At 39.7% G+C, this 17,588-nt stretch overlaps 1 protein-coding gene across 2 annotated transcripts; it reads right to left on the reverse strand.

Annotated features, from left to right (window-relative positions):
• Nucleotides 1-3,571: 3,571 nt before the first annotated feature.
• shoc1 (shortage in chiasmata 1) lies at nucleotides 3,572-16,802 on the reverse strand. 2 transcript variants are annotated; one of them, XM_005473588.4, is made up of 28 exons: nucleotides 16,559-16,800; nucleotides 16,176-16,251; nucleotides 15,973-16,102; nucleotides 15,313-15,403; nucleotides 15,064-15,233; nucleotides 14,806-14,968; nucleotides 14,609-14,723; nucleotides 14,402-14,543; nucleotides 14,204-14,308; nucleotides 13,907-14,036; nucleotides 13,628-13,722; nucleotides 12,690-12,935; nucleotides 11,653-12,078; nucleotides 10,926-11,111; nucleotides 10,184-10,378; nucleotides 9,984-10,076; nucleotides 9,375-9,556; nucleotides 9,189-9,261; nucleotides 8,969-9,032; nucleotides 8,376-8,551; nucleotides 8,192-8,291; nucleotides 7,776-7,887; nucleotides 6,923-7,044; nucleotides 6,667-6,754; nucleotides 6,350-6,481; nucleotides 5,577-5,726; nucleotides 4,516-5,224; nucleotides 3,572-3,725 (listed from the first exon to the last, which is right to left on the reverse strand). In XM_005473588.4, coding segments are annotated over exons 1-28 (4,359 nt in total). In that variant the 5' UTR covers nucleotides 16,561-16,800; the 3' UTR covers nucleotides 3,572-3,639. The 2 variants fall into 2 exon arrangements, with proteins under 2 accessions (XP_005473645.1, XP_005473646.1); XM_005473589.4 differs by lacking the exon at nucleotides 4,516-5,224 and having other exon boundaries at nucleotides 16,559-16,802.
• Nucleotides 16,803-17,588: the final 786 nt, after the last annotated feature.

Below are 17,588 nucleotides of genomic sequence, written 5' to 3' on the forward strand. Positions count from 1 at the left end.
TGTGCTGCTTTTATGATTCATTGCTCATTTAATCCTTGAAGGTTAGCGCTAAAGGTGACAAATAAATTCCTATTGAAGTGAAACTGAGACGTTCATCTCTCTGATCCTTCTCTTACTGCTGTGGACACTTATTCCTTTCTGTTTCTCTGACATTAGGCATGGACAACCCACCGTCCCCTCCACCGAGGAAAAGACCTTGATATCAGTGGCTGCTCTGCTTTGAATCCGGCCTGATTGGGCCACAAAAGGTAAAAATACCATATCCAGATTGACAGTCGGACAATATGGGTTTTGTTATGACTAGGGTAATCTTGTTGAGCCATTCCAAGGGGCCACACATAAATTAGAGAGGAAACACGGAGAGCACAGCGTCTAACTCACCTCTCTGTAGCCACTCCTCACTCCCCCATCTCACCCCCTTCCTCTGCCTCCCACTTTCAACCTCCGTTCAGACAGAAAAACACATCTAGTTTAACCAATTGTCACTGTTCTTTTTACACCCTTCAAGTGTTGTTTCAAAGACGCAGCCTTCCATAAAAGTCTCTGTGTGGAGTAGGAATTTACATAATCCGATTAGGGGCTGGGATTAGCCCCGGGCCTGGAGAACAGGCCCGATGGGGGCCGTTTTCTGAATCGGGCATTCATGAGACCCCGCTGCACGTCCAAGAGGCTGCACCTGCAGGCCAGGCGCCGCTGCTCGCTGCCTCCATCCAGCCTCCACTCCAGGTCTGCAGACTCACTTCTCTGTGTGGTGGTTTGATGGCAGAGTGTACCTGCTGTAAGTCATCATCATCATCTGGGAGCAGAATGAGGGCAAACTCGTAAAATAAATTCAACTGAATGAAGTGCAGCATGTTGTTTTTTCAGGGGGTTCTGCAGAGAAAATCTAAGCCAGAAGTCACTGCAGAATTCATATATAAAGAAATGTTGTACTACATTACAAACACTGGATCTTTTTTTAGCAGTAGACCAAATCACATTACTTCATCTTACACTGTTACAACACAGCCAAAGATCAGAGAAGTTACAGTAAAATGAGTCTGAGCTGTTTGGATACTTCCCATTTTTAACTTTGTATACTAATTTATATAACGTAATAAGTCCTGCTGATGCAGTCCTTCAAACAGCTGACCAAAACCACATAATGAGGTGTTTTATTTTTTGGGTTTTTCCTTTGCAAGTTGATGCACTGGACCAAAAATGTTCCTTTTAATTTTATCCAAGCACCATCTCATTTCAACAGTTGGTATCACGTGAGGAGTTTTCATCAGAAATGTAAAACAAAGCAATCTTTAAGCAGCCTTGTTGATTGGGGCTTAGTTTTGCTTAGCCTTAAAGACATTTTTGTTCATCATCGGGAGGCATATAGTGGTAAACTTTATCATTTTTTAATCAACTAAGGCAACACAGAAGGTACACATTCAATCGGGCTCAGTCTACCTGGAAATGTCCATTTTTTGTGGCACAACACCCTGAAAACTGAAGACTGGAACCACATTTTGTACAGATGGACATTCATGTAGCATTTTGGTTATCCTCTACAGCACCATCATTAGTTTAAACAATTTAAATCATTCAGTCTAAGCTAACATTCATACGTTAGCCTATACAATTATAATTTTAGCAAAACTGTGACACCATGTGTGCAGTGGATTGCTAAGTCAATGATTCAAGTGTCGTCACAGTGTGACTTGACTTGAATTGACACATGACTAAATTGTTATCGATGATCACTGACTGACCAGTTATTATTACATGAACTGTTTCCTGGAGGCACTTTTTTTTTTAAATAAAAAAAAAGAAAAATCCTAATCTTAAATTCACTTCATTTTCAAATGTATTTACCTTAAAAAATGTTATAAGAACCCTGTGCAAAAATCAGCACCAGCTTTTTAGATATTTTTTTTAAATCAGTGTAAGAACAGCAACCCCAGAATAAAATTAAAATGGTAATAAACCTTATATATTAAAACTAGAACCAGGCAAAAAACTACAAGATAAATCTACATTTGGATTATCAAATACCAACACGTTACTCATACTTCAGAAAATTTTATTCTTACCATGCAAATCATTATTTCTTGATTTGTTTCATGGAGCTTGTGTCATTTACCTTTTACTCAGCATTTTGAGGTGCTGCTTTTTATGCCCAAAAGCAATCATACATCTCAGTTTCCCCCCCTCTTTATCTGTAATAACTATCCAACTATAAAGGTGCTTCTGCTAGGGCTCCATCTCTTCTTTAAAAGAGAAAACTCACAGGTGACTCTTAATTGCAGGCTGTGATTAAAGATAACAGTGTGACCTTTACAGCTGAAGCCAAAATAGGAGCCAGACTAAAGGATGCTTTGGTTTAAACAGCCTGCTCCTTCCCACAATATCTCTCCTGTCCCATTCAGTGCAGGGCTCCAGTGTAGTCAGGGACCATTACTGCACCATTAGGCTACTGTTTGCCTCGCCTTCATAGGGGGACTCCTTTGACCACCCTGCTGACTGCTTTTGTTCCTGTGCCATTAAAAAAACAAACCATTTCTCTCTTTGTTTGTCCACTGCTTCTAAGCAGGCAGCAGCCAGGGAGACGGACACGTAGAGAGAGGGACACATTTAAAAAAAAAAAAGAAAGTGGTGGGTTATTGATGGTGGTAGTCAGTGCTTGATATGGCTGTCCAGAGGCAGGGAGGCTTGGAGTCGATGTCCCTGGGGTCGTCTTTGTCTGGGGATCATTCCTGAGGGAGCTGGCTTCACTCTGCTGGCTCGTGAAGATAAGCACTCTCTCCACATGCTGAGAGAGCACGATAAGGGGATTGCTTCACTAAATTATATATATAAAAAAAGAAGCCCCGCCATTGGAGCTGCTAAAATGAGACTTTATCAGGTTAACTGGGAAACACCCTCCATCCCATTCCTCCAGCCATAAATCACAATTTGTTTTTCCTCAATTGAGCATGCTCAGTATGGGGAGGGGGCACAGCAAACATGTGCAGATAATTATAATTATGCTTAATCTTATTTTGTAAGAAGAACCTGCCAACACCTTCTCCTTGTTACTTAGCAGTATTTAAACATATAATCATTTATAACACATTATAATGTAGTTGTAAGCAGATTTAAGGCGTTAATCAATTTAAAATGCCACCATGTTATTAGTACTATTCATTGTCTGTTTCTATACCAGCTTGGGAAACTTCAGGGACACTTACAAAGAAAAACACCAAACAAATTCTGAATTTTGATAAATTAGAAATAGATAACTAAAATTAATTAAATTATAAATAGAAAAGGAGCAGCGTGCCCTGTAAAACTGCTTAAAATAGCTAATACTATAATATGAAAAAGTGCAAAGCAAATTTATACAATAAATAATATTTTACACTGAGATAATACAAAAATCATGATATTGCCTTTGAACTTTAATAAAATTAACTGTTCCTCCTTTTTTAAACATTAACAGCATTTTTGGTGACAAAAAAGGAATTCAGAAAGTCACAATTGCTTATAAACATTTAAAATGTAGACTTTTAGGTGAAAAACTAAAAATGTAATCTGAGAAAAAAAAAACCCCACTGCAAACTATGCCATGACTGAACTTTTAATGTTTTAATGCATTTTAATATTTTTTATTCCTTCTCCCATTCTTTTCTAAAACAATTTAAGCCTCGTCTGTCCATCACTTCTCCCGGGCACTCTCTCATAGCTCAGCCTTCCCTTCTTCGATGGTGACAACACTGCAAATGGAAAAAAAAAAAACAACCAAAAAATAAAGTAAGAACAAATGAGCCATGTTAGCGCCTAAACTTTTACCTGCGAAATAAGAAAAAGGAGACTGTAATGTGCATTTCCAACCACAAAATCTGTTCAGGATCATTTTCTCGTGCAGCTCTGAACATGGGATCTATAAATTAGATCACCCAACACAACTCCTGTTATGCCCACTTATTGTTTGCTGGTTCTCGTGTGACTATTCAACAAAATTTTTAATTATAAGATGTAGATAAAGGACCTGGGAGGAAAATCGAGAGTTAAAAAAAGTTAAAAAAAGATTCTGAGCATGCACCTAGTCTGCTCCTCACCTGATGTGCTGCCTTCAGGTTTGGAAACTATTGACTATTGAAGTAAAAGCTGCTCTGTTGTCACCAGTGACTCAGCTCACATCAGCAGCATAAAATTCAGGTTAGTATGCCAGACAATAAAAGTTGTTTGTTCTCTGTGGAAGTTTGAGGACCATGGTGTAAATCTTGTGAATGGTCAACTATACAAACTACATTCGCTTTCAAAGTAAAAGCTCCACCTTTTTGAAACAACTTTTACTCTGAAGGCGAATGGTCTCCATTTGTGGCTTGTGTGGAAGTTTTCAGTTTTACTGCTGCTCAGAGGGATTTTGGTGAGTGTTTACAGACATAGACATCTTCCACAAAAACTACAGGGAACCATGGCAACGTAAGTATAGTATCAAAGGTTGTGTCAACAGCTAGTATCGTGCTAGAGACCCGAATAGCTTCTATTTCTATTTTTCACCTGATCCAATCAAGCCTGCAGCTTCTCTGCTCCTCTTCCTCTCCTGTCCTGTCCAGTATCTGGAGCCATAGTTGGCTGAAAGTGATGCCATCTCTCCACCAACGTGATCATGACCCCACAGGATACCTGTAGGTGTGCTAAGACTGGAGGTGACGTGCTGACTGGGAGGATTAAAGTCCTTGTAGAGTGTAGGGTATGTGGACGTTTGGGGGCTGGCTGGCTGCTGCAGGGAGGTACTGTAACTGAAGGTGGAGTCCAGTTTGAGTGGGTTGTCAGCAGGGTGTAAAGAAATGGTGCAATCGTTTAGCGGAGTCTTGTGTGTCCACCCATCGACTGATCTTTCAACAACCCTCCCCACTGCTCCAGCTATGCTCCTCCATCCAGAGATCTTCCCATCCTCTCTCCATGGATCATTGCTGGTCCAGCTTCCCTGGAAACAAACATCTGAACTGCCAAAAGTATCACTCAGGTCAAGTTTGAAATCCGAGTTGCCATCCTCGAATGTTGGGTAGAAGCTCTCCTGTGGACTCTCGAACAGGAAGCTGGTGTTCTGGTTGCTACAGAGAAGGTCTGGATGGGGGGACTTCATGCATTCATAATCCCCAGTGTGAGTCTGTGGGCTGCTTTGTTGGTTTGTCCCAGTGGTAATAGTCTGAGGGCCTTTTGGATCTGGTGCCAGTGGATACAGGGAGGTCGTGTCACTGAAGAGCTAAACTCGGAAGAGAAGGGCGAAAAAATCCAATTTAATTTCTTAACAACTCGGTTTATTTATGTATTTATTTTCTAAATATTTTGGGGGGATTTTTTCAGCTTTATTTGATAGACGCAGTGAAAAAAGGACAGGAAAGCGGGGGCAGAGAGAGGGGAAGACATGCGGCAAAGGGCCTCGGGTCGGACTCAAACCCGGGCCGGCTGCTCTCAGCCGTACCTGCTCAACGCATTGAGCTAAACCGGCGCCCGAACTCTGTTTATTTTTATTTGTAATTTCCCTTCTGTCTAAAGTAATAAATTTTTCTAAAACAAGTGTTCCAAATACAAACATATTTACTGCACATGATCACCTTTAGCACTTTATGTGGCACCTCAGGAAGCAGCTCCTTCAGCTGACACAGTGAAGCCCCCAGGAGCCACTCAAAGGATGGCACTCTGCTCAACATCAGCTGTGCAACCAGGGGGTTAATGCAAGGGAACTGTGACAAACACTTTTCTTCCTGGAGGAAGCAAATGGAAAAAAAAGAAATGCAATCAATGACAAAACATGTAATAGATTTTGATTCATAAAAAAATATATAAAATCACACAGCAGACATAAGACAGTTGTAAAAGGTGCATTTAGTTTTTGTCTCTTTGAAACTTCACCACCATTTATGGAATAATTTCTGTTTCAAACCTATGAGGTCCTGACTGGTCTCTCAGTATAAGTAGTTAATGAAAAAACATTCTGTTAAATGTGAATTTCTGTGCATGTAGATGGCAACAGATCAGCATTTTTTCCTGATTTATCAGTCCTAATTATCACAGTTAATAATAAAGGATCCTGCATACAGTAAGAATAATTTCAGTTGTTCCTCAGTCTCCAACCACTGTTTTCTGCAGTGTGACTACAGAAATACAAAAACCGAACTGCACAGAACCTGCATTTTCTAACTGTATGCTGTCCAGTTATCCCTCTTGATTACAACTGGACCAGCTTATAATTAACCATTGATAAAAAAGTATCCACATGCTCTTAAAAATAGAGTCAAAACACTGCTTTAATTCATCACTGATGTTGGTGCAATTTATTCTAGACCTTTCCGTATGAATAGCTTTGATTTGGGGATATGAGCTTCACCTGTGAGGGCATCACAGTCAGCCAGTCTCTGTTCAGGAACCTGACAGGGTCTCTGTCACTGGACATCAGGCTGTGGAAGCAGATCTGACTGATGGACTTTGCTATTTCCAATACATCTGACACAATCAGCACCTGCAAGACAATGTTCAGAAATGCCTGTATCTTACTGTTGTTTATTCTTTTTTATAACTTTTGTTTTTTTTGTTTAAAATATTGGTGAAATGTCTTCAATATCCTGAAAGGATATTAATTTGATTTGAATGAAGATGATAATAATAATAATGATCTGTTACAGAGAGGGGCACCACATGTTCTACCTTTACATCCAGATCCTCAGACTTCATTCTCAATAGCACCAGAGATGAATAGACTAGCACCAAGTTGCTGAAGGCTTCACTGGAAAATCTGCACACACACAAAATCAAGCCTTCTCATACACTACTACTGTTTAGGGGAGATAAATAAGGACCCTTTTGGAAGACAAAATCATCAGGTTTTAGGGTCAATACTTGGTTCAAAGTTAAATACACTCTCCAAGTGAGGGTGTAGGGTTAAGTATATGTGGACACCCACCTTCCTCCCTGACCTTCTGGACAATGAAGGATGAGCCAGCAGCAGCTGTACTGAAGAGAGAGAGCAGTCAGCCTCATCACCACTCTCTCACTGGCTCGCTCTTGACATAGTTCATCCTGCTCCTACACACACACACACACAGTCAGCAAAAGTATGTGTGTTTTTCTTTAAGTAGTTGCAGAGTTTGTTGGTCAGCATTTCCACTTAAGAGACTCATTAGAGCATTGGGACTAAACGCAGAGGAAATCCGCCCTCATAACAAGTCTGTGTATACTGTCTTTATGAGGACTGATTGGACTGAAATTAAAGTTAAATAATGCTTCAAAATAACTGCCCAGAAGTGTATCAAGATGGTCGTCAAGTGGTGAGAGTAGGATCTAAAACAGCTTGGCTAAAACCAAGATGTTTAAAAACATGAAACCATAAACGTAAGTATGGAAGCAGACTTTTATCACTGATTTTGTCTGTAAGTCAAAATTCTGAGTTATGCATGTTTAAATTCTAACTTCAAAACTCTAAATTTTGAGTTAAGTATCTCAAAAATTTCATCAACTTGAAAATAACTTACCAGTTTAAATTTCATGTACATTTTTTTTCAGTGTTAGAAAAAAGCTTCCGTACCTAAGTGAAGCACATGTTACCAGTTCCCTTAAAACACTGTCAGACATCGGATTTTTATTTTGTCACTGACACATTTACAAACCATGAACAGCCTGAGATGTGTAAAGAAAAATGTTTCTTTTCCCACATTCGCGCAGTCTACTGTTATTGTATGTGCTTTAAAATTTACAACCAGCACCGTATTAAATGAAGTTTCCTCACAAAGATGAAGTGTTTATGTGTTTCCTGATACCTGAATGACGATGGTGGTGCTTTCGTCCACTGTGATGACAGTGTAATTGTGGATCCCTCCGAGCCTCTGCAGCGAGGGACAATGGCTCCTCTCGAGCACCGTCACATTAAACCTGTGACAGACATGTTTCACCAAATAATCAAACAGCGCTCATCAGGACTGGGAGGTCGGGTAAAAAAACTACAAAAAAAAAAAAAATAGCCTTTGCTGTCTGAAGGTAAGGAAAGTCCAAGGCAGAGGCAGCATATTGACTGATTGATTTTTAGCTGTCAGAGTTATAATTATCTGTTAAAATGTCAAAAGTGATGCAGCAGAACTAGAAAATAAGTTTCCTCCATGCATGATATGAGTAAACTCTGTGATGACTACGACAGCACTTAGACTGCTGGCTTACTTCCAAGGATATTTAAACTCACTCTGACTCGAGTGTTTGCAGTAGCAGCGGACAGTTAATAAGTCCCTCCGTCACAAATAACACATATGGGACGTTGTCCTCCAGGCACCACGAGATATTCTCTTTAGGGAAACAAGCACATTTAAAAGAATTTAAGCGAAAATATCAGACATAATATTAATACGTGGAATTTGGTGGCAGCTGACCTGCATCAGAGACGCTGGTGTTGAACGTTAGGTGGCTGATGCTCCTCTCCCTACAGATTGCAGACCATGGAGACTGGCCCGGATGGTCGTACTCCATGACTAGAGAGAAACAGGTCCAGGGGAAGTCGGGGCCAATATCCTGTTCATACACCACCACGCACACGCTATCATGCATGCTGGAAACAGGATAGAAGTATGACAACAACATGTTTACTTATACTCAAGACAGTGTGATGAATGGCTCCTAATCTGAAAATATAGCCATTAGATGTATACATTTTGCTATTGCCAAAATATAAAATAACAAAATAGATATTATTTACCCTTTGAAACTGAAAATACCCTTTTCAAGTCTTTTCAGAAACACTCATATGAGGCACTTCAGAGAAAATAAAATAAAATAAAATAAAGAATGTATGTTAATTTAAAAAAAATAACTTGGAAAGTAGGGGATGGGACCTCAAGCACAGCTTTATTATGTCTCTATAATATCCAACTACATCAAAAATATCATGTAATTATTTATGACTTCATATCTCTATATACCAATGTATCACACAGGCCTAGATGAATGAACTATGATACACTTTTACCTGCTGACTACACTTGCACCATTGAGCTTTATCTTGTCCTGCTCTGGACAAACTGCAGTTGCACCTCAAACAACAAAAAAAAAGGCAAATATAATTAACTCTATGACACAACGACAGTCACCTGTTTGTCTTATTTCTGCATGTTTTGCAGCATTTAATTTTTCTTTGAATATTTTTTAGTTTAGCAACCTTTGACTGAAATGATCAGTGAGCTACTTACCTGTAACCTGGTTCAAGCTGTTGATTATTGTTGATCTGCTGCTATCACAGTGAACTGATATGATCACAAGAATCTACACAAAGGTAAATAAACAACTTATCAAGTGTTTTTCACATAAAGATTTATGACTTTAACTGATATCATATTTAGCTGATAGAAGTATATGATTGATTACACAATACTGACTTTATCTTTGGTGTTCTGTCCTTTACTGCTGTTCAGCCACTCAGCCACCAGGTGCTGGAGCTCCTGCAGTTTGAGGTTGGACTCCTGGTTTTTCTGACTGAGGTAGAGGATGATGTGTAGCCTCTTCAGCAGCTGCTGCAGACTCTGCTCTGCACATGCCTTAGGTGCCTTTGTCAGGTACTCTGTTGTCCAAGAAGAGCAGGTTAAAAATCTCACCATATTTCATCTGTTTGGTTAAAACCTCAGTGCAGACACTGAAACTAAAGTTAAGATTTTGGAAACTCCAGCTTCCAGTTTTGAGTGATGGGATCCCACATGATTGCTTACTTTCTACCTTACTTTTTTGGGATATTTACAGGAGATATTTCTGTATCTTGCCCAGGTTCTCTCCTACTGGCTCGACAAAGTCATTACTTATATGAAAGTAAAAACAATATCATACTACATTATAATAAAAATAGCACAATTATGAAATTTACTTCCAGTTAACTGTCTGAACTTTGAATTTATTACAATGTGATTTTTTTCCCCCTTTAAAACTGCAGCATTTTGAACTAACTTAATAAACTTTAAAGGTTGGCTGCTTGTGTGACAGTAGATCAAGCTCACCCAAACCCGTACTGAGGTCGCACTTCAGCAGCAGCTCCTTAAATGTCACCAGCACATGGATCAGAGCTGCAAGGTTGAAAAGCGCTTCCTGATCTGCAACACAGTGGGAGAGGGAGTAGATAATTTACTTCTTTTAAATCTAGGTTTAATACATTAATACAACAACATGCAAATTAAAACATTAACATGGCATTTCCTACCTTTGATCAGTTCTGCAGTCTGTGCAGGGGCCCCGCAGAGCGCCCTCTCCTGTTGTTTGAGAAGGAAGTGAGTTTGGTCTGGTGCCAGGCTGCTGAAGTCTCCACACCCTGGGAAGTTGAGCCCCAGCTGTCTGGCAGAGCTCAGACAAGGCTGAGCGAAGGCCAGCAGCTCACAGTAGGCTCGCTGCTGGCTGTCTGCACAGGGTTTAAAACACTAATTTAAAACACCATCTGAACCACCATGCTTTCCAAACAGACCCTACTATAGTCTGGTCAATGAGAAATGCACTCAAGCAGCCTGACTTCAAAACAAAAAGGCAGCATTAAAGTAACATGTTACAACTGATACTAGCAGTGATGTTTTTGATGTCACAAAACTGCAATTGTTCTCCAAGAGCTTCTGTCGTCAGCAGTGGCATCGCCAAGAGGGGGATGGGGGGGCACTCCCAAACTTTGCTGGCCCCCCTAGTGGTCCCCCCTGTCAAGACCTCTCTCTTTTTGACATATTTTTCAAAAAACCTATATTGGAAATTCTGTTTTTGGTCTGTGACCTATTTTTAGTGGCCCAGATAGGGCCACCCCTATGAAAAAATTCTGGAGGCGCCCCTGGCTTTCAGGTCTCCATATAATCGCTGCTAATGATACATTTGTAAAAGTGTGAAATTACTTGACTGAAACTCAAATGTGAAAGTAAGGTGTGGATATTTGTTACTTTACTTCACTCTGATAACTTGTGTCGCACCTGTAGGTTTGATCTTAACTACTTGGCTGTCCTGTCTTTGCTGTGATTTTCCACTGAGTTGACCCGTCCACTGATTAGCAGGTTCTTCCTCTCTGGCCGAATTTCCTGGCCTCACGTCCAGTGTTTGATTCTGCACTGGAGAAGGCTGCAGCTCTGACAATAGTGCTTGCTGGTTCACCTCATGTGCTGATAAATAAAAGGATGAGGTTAGGTAAAACATGTTTTCATTTGGCTAAATTAGTTTTTACAGGCATACATCTGGAGTCATAGCAAGAAAGTTCAGACTAAGGTAAATTTACTGGATCTGTTGAGGTTTTTAACTATTAAAAAATAATCAGCTTACCTGAGAGCTTTAGAGCCTCCTTAGAAACAATGCCTTCTTTATGTGAGTTGGGTGAGCAGAAGTTTATAAACTTACCGGGATTAAAAGATTAGCTGAAGAAATTATGATGATTACTGAGGAATCTAACATGAAGAATCTAAGAGCTTTACAGTGCATTCACGCGTTTTGTTTTCTTGTGTGGGAAATGTAGGGATCTGTGGCTACACACAGTTTTCCTGTGGAGACTTTGGCTATAATACTTCATTTACATTTTTCACATAATAAATACAAACAGTCTGGTCTTAAGTTCAGAAAAAATGTTTGAAAATAAAGCTGCAAAAGCATAAATCAGGTGCTGAAAATCACCTTCAGACTATGCAAGAACAGATAGTAAGCATGGTGTACCTGCAGTGCTGCCTGAGCTCTGAGGTGATGCAGAAACAGGAGCGATCTGCTGAGACCTAAGCATCATGAAGGTGGCCAGGGGGTCAAGGTCCAGCTCTGGTGGATTTCTTGCAAACAGCAAACCTCTGTCATCATCTCTAGTATTCAGTGTGGAGGCGACAGCCTCCTTAGAAATGTTCGCACCCAGCTCCATCTGACAGTCGTGTCCTTGTCTGCCGATGCCTTTTTTATGAGCTGAAGAGCAGCTTGCAACTTCAGAAAACTTCTTGCCACCAATATCATATCTGGTGCTGGTGACAGCAGCTGGTTTTACATCTTTATTCACTGTGTTGAATGCAGGCATCTGGGAGGCATTCGGAGATGAATCAACAGTGGTTTTCTTTTGGAGAAGAGTTTCAGCTGTGGTGCTCAATAGAAAGGAGTCGACTGAAACCAGAGTAGAAGGAAAAGTGATGAGGTCTGATGATACTTAATATGAATAATTTTTGCACTTCACCTAAAAAAACAAACCAAAAAAACAACTGAAACAATTAACCTGGTTTTGACTGCATTTCGGCATTTAAACCAGCTGCAAGTGAGCTGCCAAAAACACATAGCGATGGACAAAAACTACCATGCAAACCACTAACACCACAGAGTGGACAATTCCTAAAGGGGTCTGAGCCCCACCTGAGACTGATTACTGCACAGCATCAAAAGGAGCAAGCAGAGGTGGTTCTGGCATAGGATCATTTCAGGATACCACCTAGATGAGATATTTTGGGCATGTTTAGCCAGAAAACCCCCAAGCAGACCCAGTACACGTGGAGACATTATGTCTCTCAGTTAGATGGGAACACTTCAGTGTGTCATTGAAAGAGATGGATTAGGTGGCTGGGGAGAGTGAAGTCTGGGTATCTCTACTCAGACTGCTGCTCCCAAGAAATGGATGCGGAAAAGTGTCAGTAAACCGATGGCTTAGTAATTAATTACCTACATATGTTTAATACAGCTACCACACATGGACACATTCACATGTAAAAACCAAAAATACTCACCCTCCACATGTTCAGGTGGCAGTTTACTGAAGTCTTCCCCAGTTTCCTCTGTGATGGAGGGAAGATCAGACTTCACACTCTCTGTGAAGTCGCAGCAGCAGCACGAAGATAACTGCGGGACTCCCGTCTCCATCTCGGACTGCAGTTTGTCAGCAGCGCTTATGAAACTTTCTTTCTCTAGTTTGATAACTTTTAAGGCTTCCCACAGAGGCTGGAAGTCAACAGCTGGCTCATACATTTGAGGCTCTGTAGGAAATACAGCAATTTAGTGACACAGTTCACAGATTTCTGTGTTCAGTAGGTCTGTAAATGTGACAGATTAGAAACAAAAAAAACCCAAACCAAAACAAAAAAATCTCACTTTAAGTCCAATCATGACACAAAAACATGCACCCCAGAGTTTCCATGATAGCAACATTCATTTGAATTGACTTTCTCTGCCTGGTAAACAGTCACATTTTGTCAACGCCTGTCCCTCGATTGTGATACATTAAGTTTTAAGTCTCTACATCCAATTTGAGACTCCATTTAGAGCTGCAAACCCATCAGAAATGTTTTCAGTAGATGGGTGGTTGAAGACAGAGGATGTTTTGGGGCCACAGTGACATCTGGTGGTCTCCAAAAACATCAGTCTTTTAACTATTGATGCCAAAGCAGTGCAGCACCTCAGTGATTTTAAAAGTCCTCTTAGTCAGACGTGCTGCAGCAGATGCACCACAAATTTTGCATAATAATACAAAATGTGTACTCATATCATTTAAACTTAATGGCTTTTGTTCCCCCTGCTGATTCTCTCAAAGTCACTTTAGCAAAACTGTCACAGTGAACAAAGCAGTTTCTAAAGAGCCAGTGGAGGCTTTGGCACTTTTCCACTGTTAATCAGTGTTGAGTATTTAATGTGGAAAATTTGTGGAGTCTTCCTTTAATTACAAAATTACCTGACAACACAAAGCCCACCACAAAGTTCAGGTGCTTCTCTGCCTTCCAAAGTGCCGCCTTCATCTCTTTCTGAGCTCTCGGCGACACCAAAGATCTAGATGAAAATCATTACTGTTTCAAAAGCTTCTCATCACTTATATTTTCTCATCATGCTGTAGCAGTTTATAAGAATTTATATCTTAATATACATGTTAATCCAGTGTGATGACATCTCTATTTGTGCATCATGTTTGTTCAGTTAATGTGAAATCAGTGAAAATAAACAAAAAAACACACACATTCTGCAACAAGGAGACAGCTCTTCCTTCTTGAGCTCAGAGGTGGACAGACTGATGTCAGTTTGACTCTTCAGGGGAGTCGGGGTGAGAGTCAACTCCAGCTCCATTTCGGTGGGAAGCACCGCACATCCTTAAAGACACAGTAAACTAAAACTTACATGCTCACATAAAAAGATAATTAGACACCTCAAACAATCGAAGAGACATGGTGTGCCTGATGTAGCTTCTGTACATTTCTCTACTGTTGGATAAAAAGTGCAACCAACAAGTTACAGTTTTTATCTAAGCTCTCTGTACCTGCAAAATCTGACTCAATCAGACCTCCATTCATCTTGGTTTCTTCACCGGCTTCATCTGGTACATTAAACTTGGAAATATCCACTGAAGGATTTGAAAGGGAAGCTGAAGAAAAGTCAAATATATCAGTTTATCTTTTAATAGTGTTTTAAAAAATATATTTTTTATTTCATCTTAAAGGATTTTGGTCTTTGTCACCTTTTTGAAGCACATCTAGGACTGGAACCTCCTCATCCATCAGCTCAGTGGAGACACTCACACGACTGCAGATGCTTGAAAACCTTGTGAACTTTTCTGTGCTCAGCTGAAGAGTCTCCACTACAGCAGGCAACAGCAGCAACTGCAGAGGAAAAACTATTAACAATAAACTGAGCAAATAATCTCATGTTTATAAGGATTAGTTACCTCTCCGTTTGTGAGTGGCTCTTTAACAAACTCCTCTTGAATGTCTGCGCATGTCTGAACATTAGTGGTGTCCACAACTGCCAGTTTTTCATAAGATGCACAGTGCTTGAAACAGCTTCAATCCAACAGGTTTGACACGATGGTTAGTGAGGCCATAAACACACAAAGATTGTTTATTTGCAGGTTTTAAAATACACCTGAACATGTTGTCTTCTGAGATGGGATTTCCCAATGAACTCAGCAGCGGGTCAGCTACAGGAAGCATCCTCAATCTGAACAACATGACTCTCAGTGTAGGCAAATGTCTCTTAAACTCGGGCAGGTGATCGACTGGAATGAGCTCTTCTGACAAGAGGAGGTCTTTCACAGAACACAAACATGTTTTATTAAGCATAACTGATTTCCTTAAGAAGATTAGACTCACAACTTTATTGTAGTATACAGAAATGGTTCACCTTCACTCTTATCTGTGATCTCATCAGGTGTCTGCTTTAAAAACGATTCCTGACATGGACCGTCAGTCTGTGAGTCTTTTAAAAGGGAAACATACAAATCTTCATCTAAATCCTGAAGTGAGTCAGGATTAGAGCTGGGTATCACCTCCACCTCATCTTTCACATCAAATCTGAAAAGTAAAAGTATTTATCATATCTCTCCACAAATACAAAATTCAGTGAATGGATTGTGTTTTTAAAAGGGAGAACCTTTCTGTTGAATTTACTGGTGGATTTTTTTCTCTCAGATTATCAAGGACAGAGCCACCGACATTAAGTCTGCAAGTGGAGATCACCTGTCCTGTCAAGGGAGTAAATATATAAGCAAATTAACTCATATGGCAGGCATGTGAAGATTACCTGTATCATCAACATGCTATTACTGTTTTTTTACGATTGCTTAAGTACTTTCAAAATTACTTTAGTAATTTTACACTTTGACTTATTACAATTTAAGCCCAAAGAGTCATGCTGACAGATTTCTTTCAACTATAGCAGCATTTCTTTATCATATATAAAAACTGAGATGTACTATTGAAGTTGCACATCTTTTTCTTATAATAGGATTAAATATGCAGTCAAACTTTTTTGCACTAACAGAAATGAGATTTTCACTAGTCTGGTCCACTTACATCCCCGCTCTACAAACTGACTCTATAATCTTCATTAAGCCAGCTCATATAAATGGCAACATATGACAGGGTGCACCAAATACACATTGACAATTACTCTGTGCAGAAAGCAGTCAGCACTAAAGTTCTGGCACACCTGCACAAATACCCAAATGTGTTAATGATGGATGTGCATTTTAACCAAAATCTTTAGCAATAAAAATACAATTTTTCTTTTCTCTTTCTTTTTTTTAAATACCTCTGACCCACGGTTTCCTGTAGGTGTCTTCAAGCAGCTTTCCACTATGTGGATACAGGTCACTGGCACCTGTCAGGTAAGGTGTTGGCAGAGCCAGCAGGTTCAGCATGACTTTCAGACTGGTGGTGGCCTGAAATAAACACACAAAGAATCAGAACAACAAGCTTTTAATGAAATACTCCGGGTAAAATGAACAAGCTCACCTCAAAAACATAGTCAAGAGCTTTATATCTGATAGCAGGGAAGACTTCAGTCTGGGGAGAGTTGTCCTTTTCTGACCTGTGCACACAAAGAATCGGAGTTACAGGTAACATGTCTGTACCTCAGTATCTTACATCACACCAACTAACTTAATGTCTCACGCTATAAACAAATATATTTATGTAAACGGATAAAAACTGTCACATGGAAATCTTTCAAGTTTATTAGCTTGCTTAGCTAGCAAGTATCGTACTATAGCTAGGTTTTAAGGTAAGACTTTTTTTTTTTTTACACATTTTAACTCTAAAATTAAAGCTTTAAACATGGAAACCTGACAAAAAAAATTAAATAAGAACACTGTGTGTTTGAGTAACAGCAAACTTACATGATGTAATTAAGTTTTAGTGTTGCGCGGCTGTAGTGTCCAAGATTGTTTATTCAAGATGCATTTACGCATGCGCTCTGAGACATGTGACCAGTAAAGCTAGGATCTGCCTTTGAAAAAAAAAAGTTTGAATAGTATTTGCCTAAAAAATGAGAAAACCTAAAATATTTCAGGGACCCCAACGAGCTCTTTGTCAATCCTGGAAAGGCCCCCACTGAAGTTATAGACCCATGGACACAAATATTCAATGGACGCTGGCCAACGTTTTTTTCTGTGGTCGTGTGGATGACAATGTAATACCTAACATAGGCCATCAGAGGCGCTAGGATTAAAATGACTAATTACAAAATTATACGCTACACTCATATAAATGTTTTTGGTCTGATAAGGAAAGATTAACTTGTTTCCACACTATAATGGTCCATGAGTCTTTCGTTTCTTCTTGGTGACGAAGCATTTCTATCTCAGGATGTCGCCAGATTTCAGTTTGGGTCAGTGCCGACAGGTCTCATTATGGCAGAAACACACATTTATGTGTCAAAACGCCTCTTTAAATTCCCCCATAGACTGAACAAAATAAAAGGTAAATTTAAAATTCCTATATTATTCCTGTATAAAGCCAGTCCACCAAGGATAACATCAACTAAGATGTTGACTATGGACTGAGTTTAATCACTTAAATCACAGATAACCATAAATAAATCTCACTGTAATACATATTTCTTAGCTATTTATTCATTATTTTCCCAACACAGTATTTGTGTAAATGTGCCATGTTGTGGCACAATACAAATTGTTTCTATATTTAAATATGGAAAAACAGGGTTGCAATTTCCCATACAAATCGACACAATAATAGTTATAGTGTAATAATGAACTAAATGGCTTCTGTGTTTTCTGCTTTTCAATTGCACGGACACTCTACTTTTCACCACAGGAGGGCGCTCTTCACCAGCAACATCAGTCAAGGAAGTACAATTACCAATCCAATTCTTCTATATGCCTGCAAGATATGGGCCCTTCGGTTTTC

This window comes from Oreochromis niloticus, linkage group LG12 (genome assembly GCF_001858045.2).
Source record: "Oreochromis niloticus isolate F11D_XX linkage group LG12, O_niloticus_UMD_NMBU, whole genome shotgun sequence".
Taxonomy (NCBI): Eukaryota; Metazoa; Chordata; class Actinopteri; order Cichliformes; family Cichlidae; genus Oreochromis; species Oreochromis niloticus.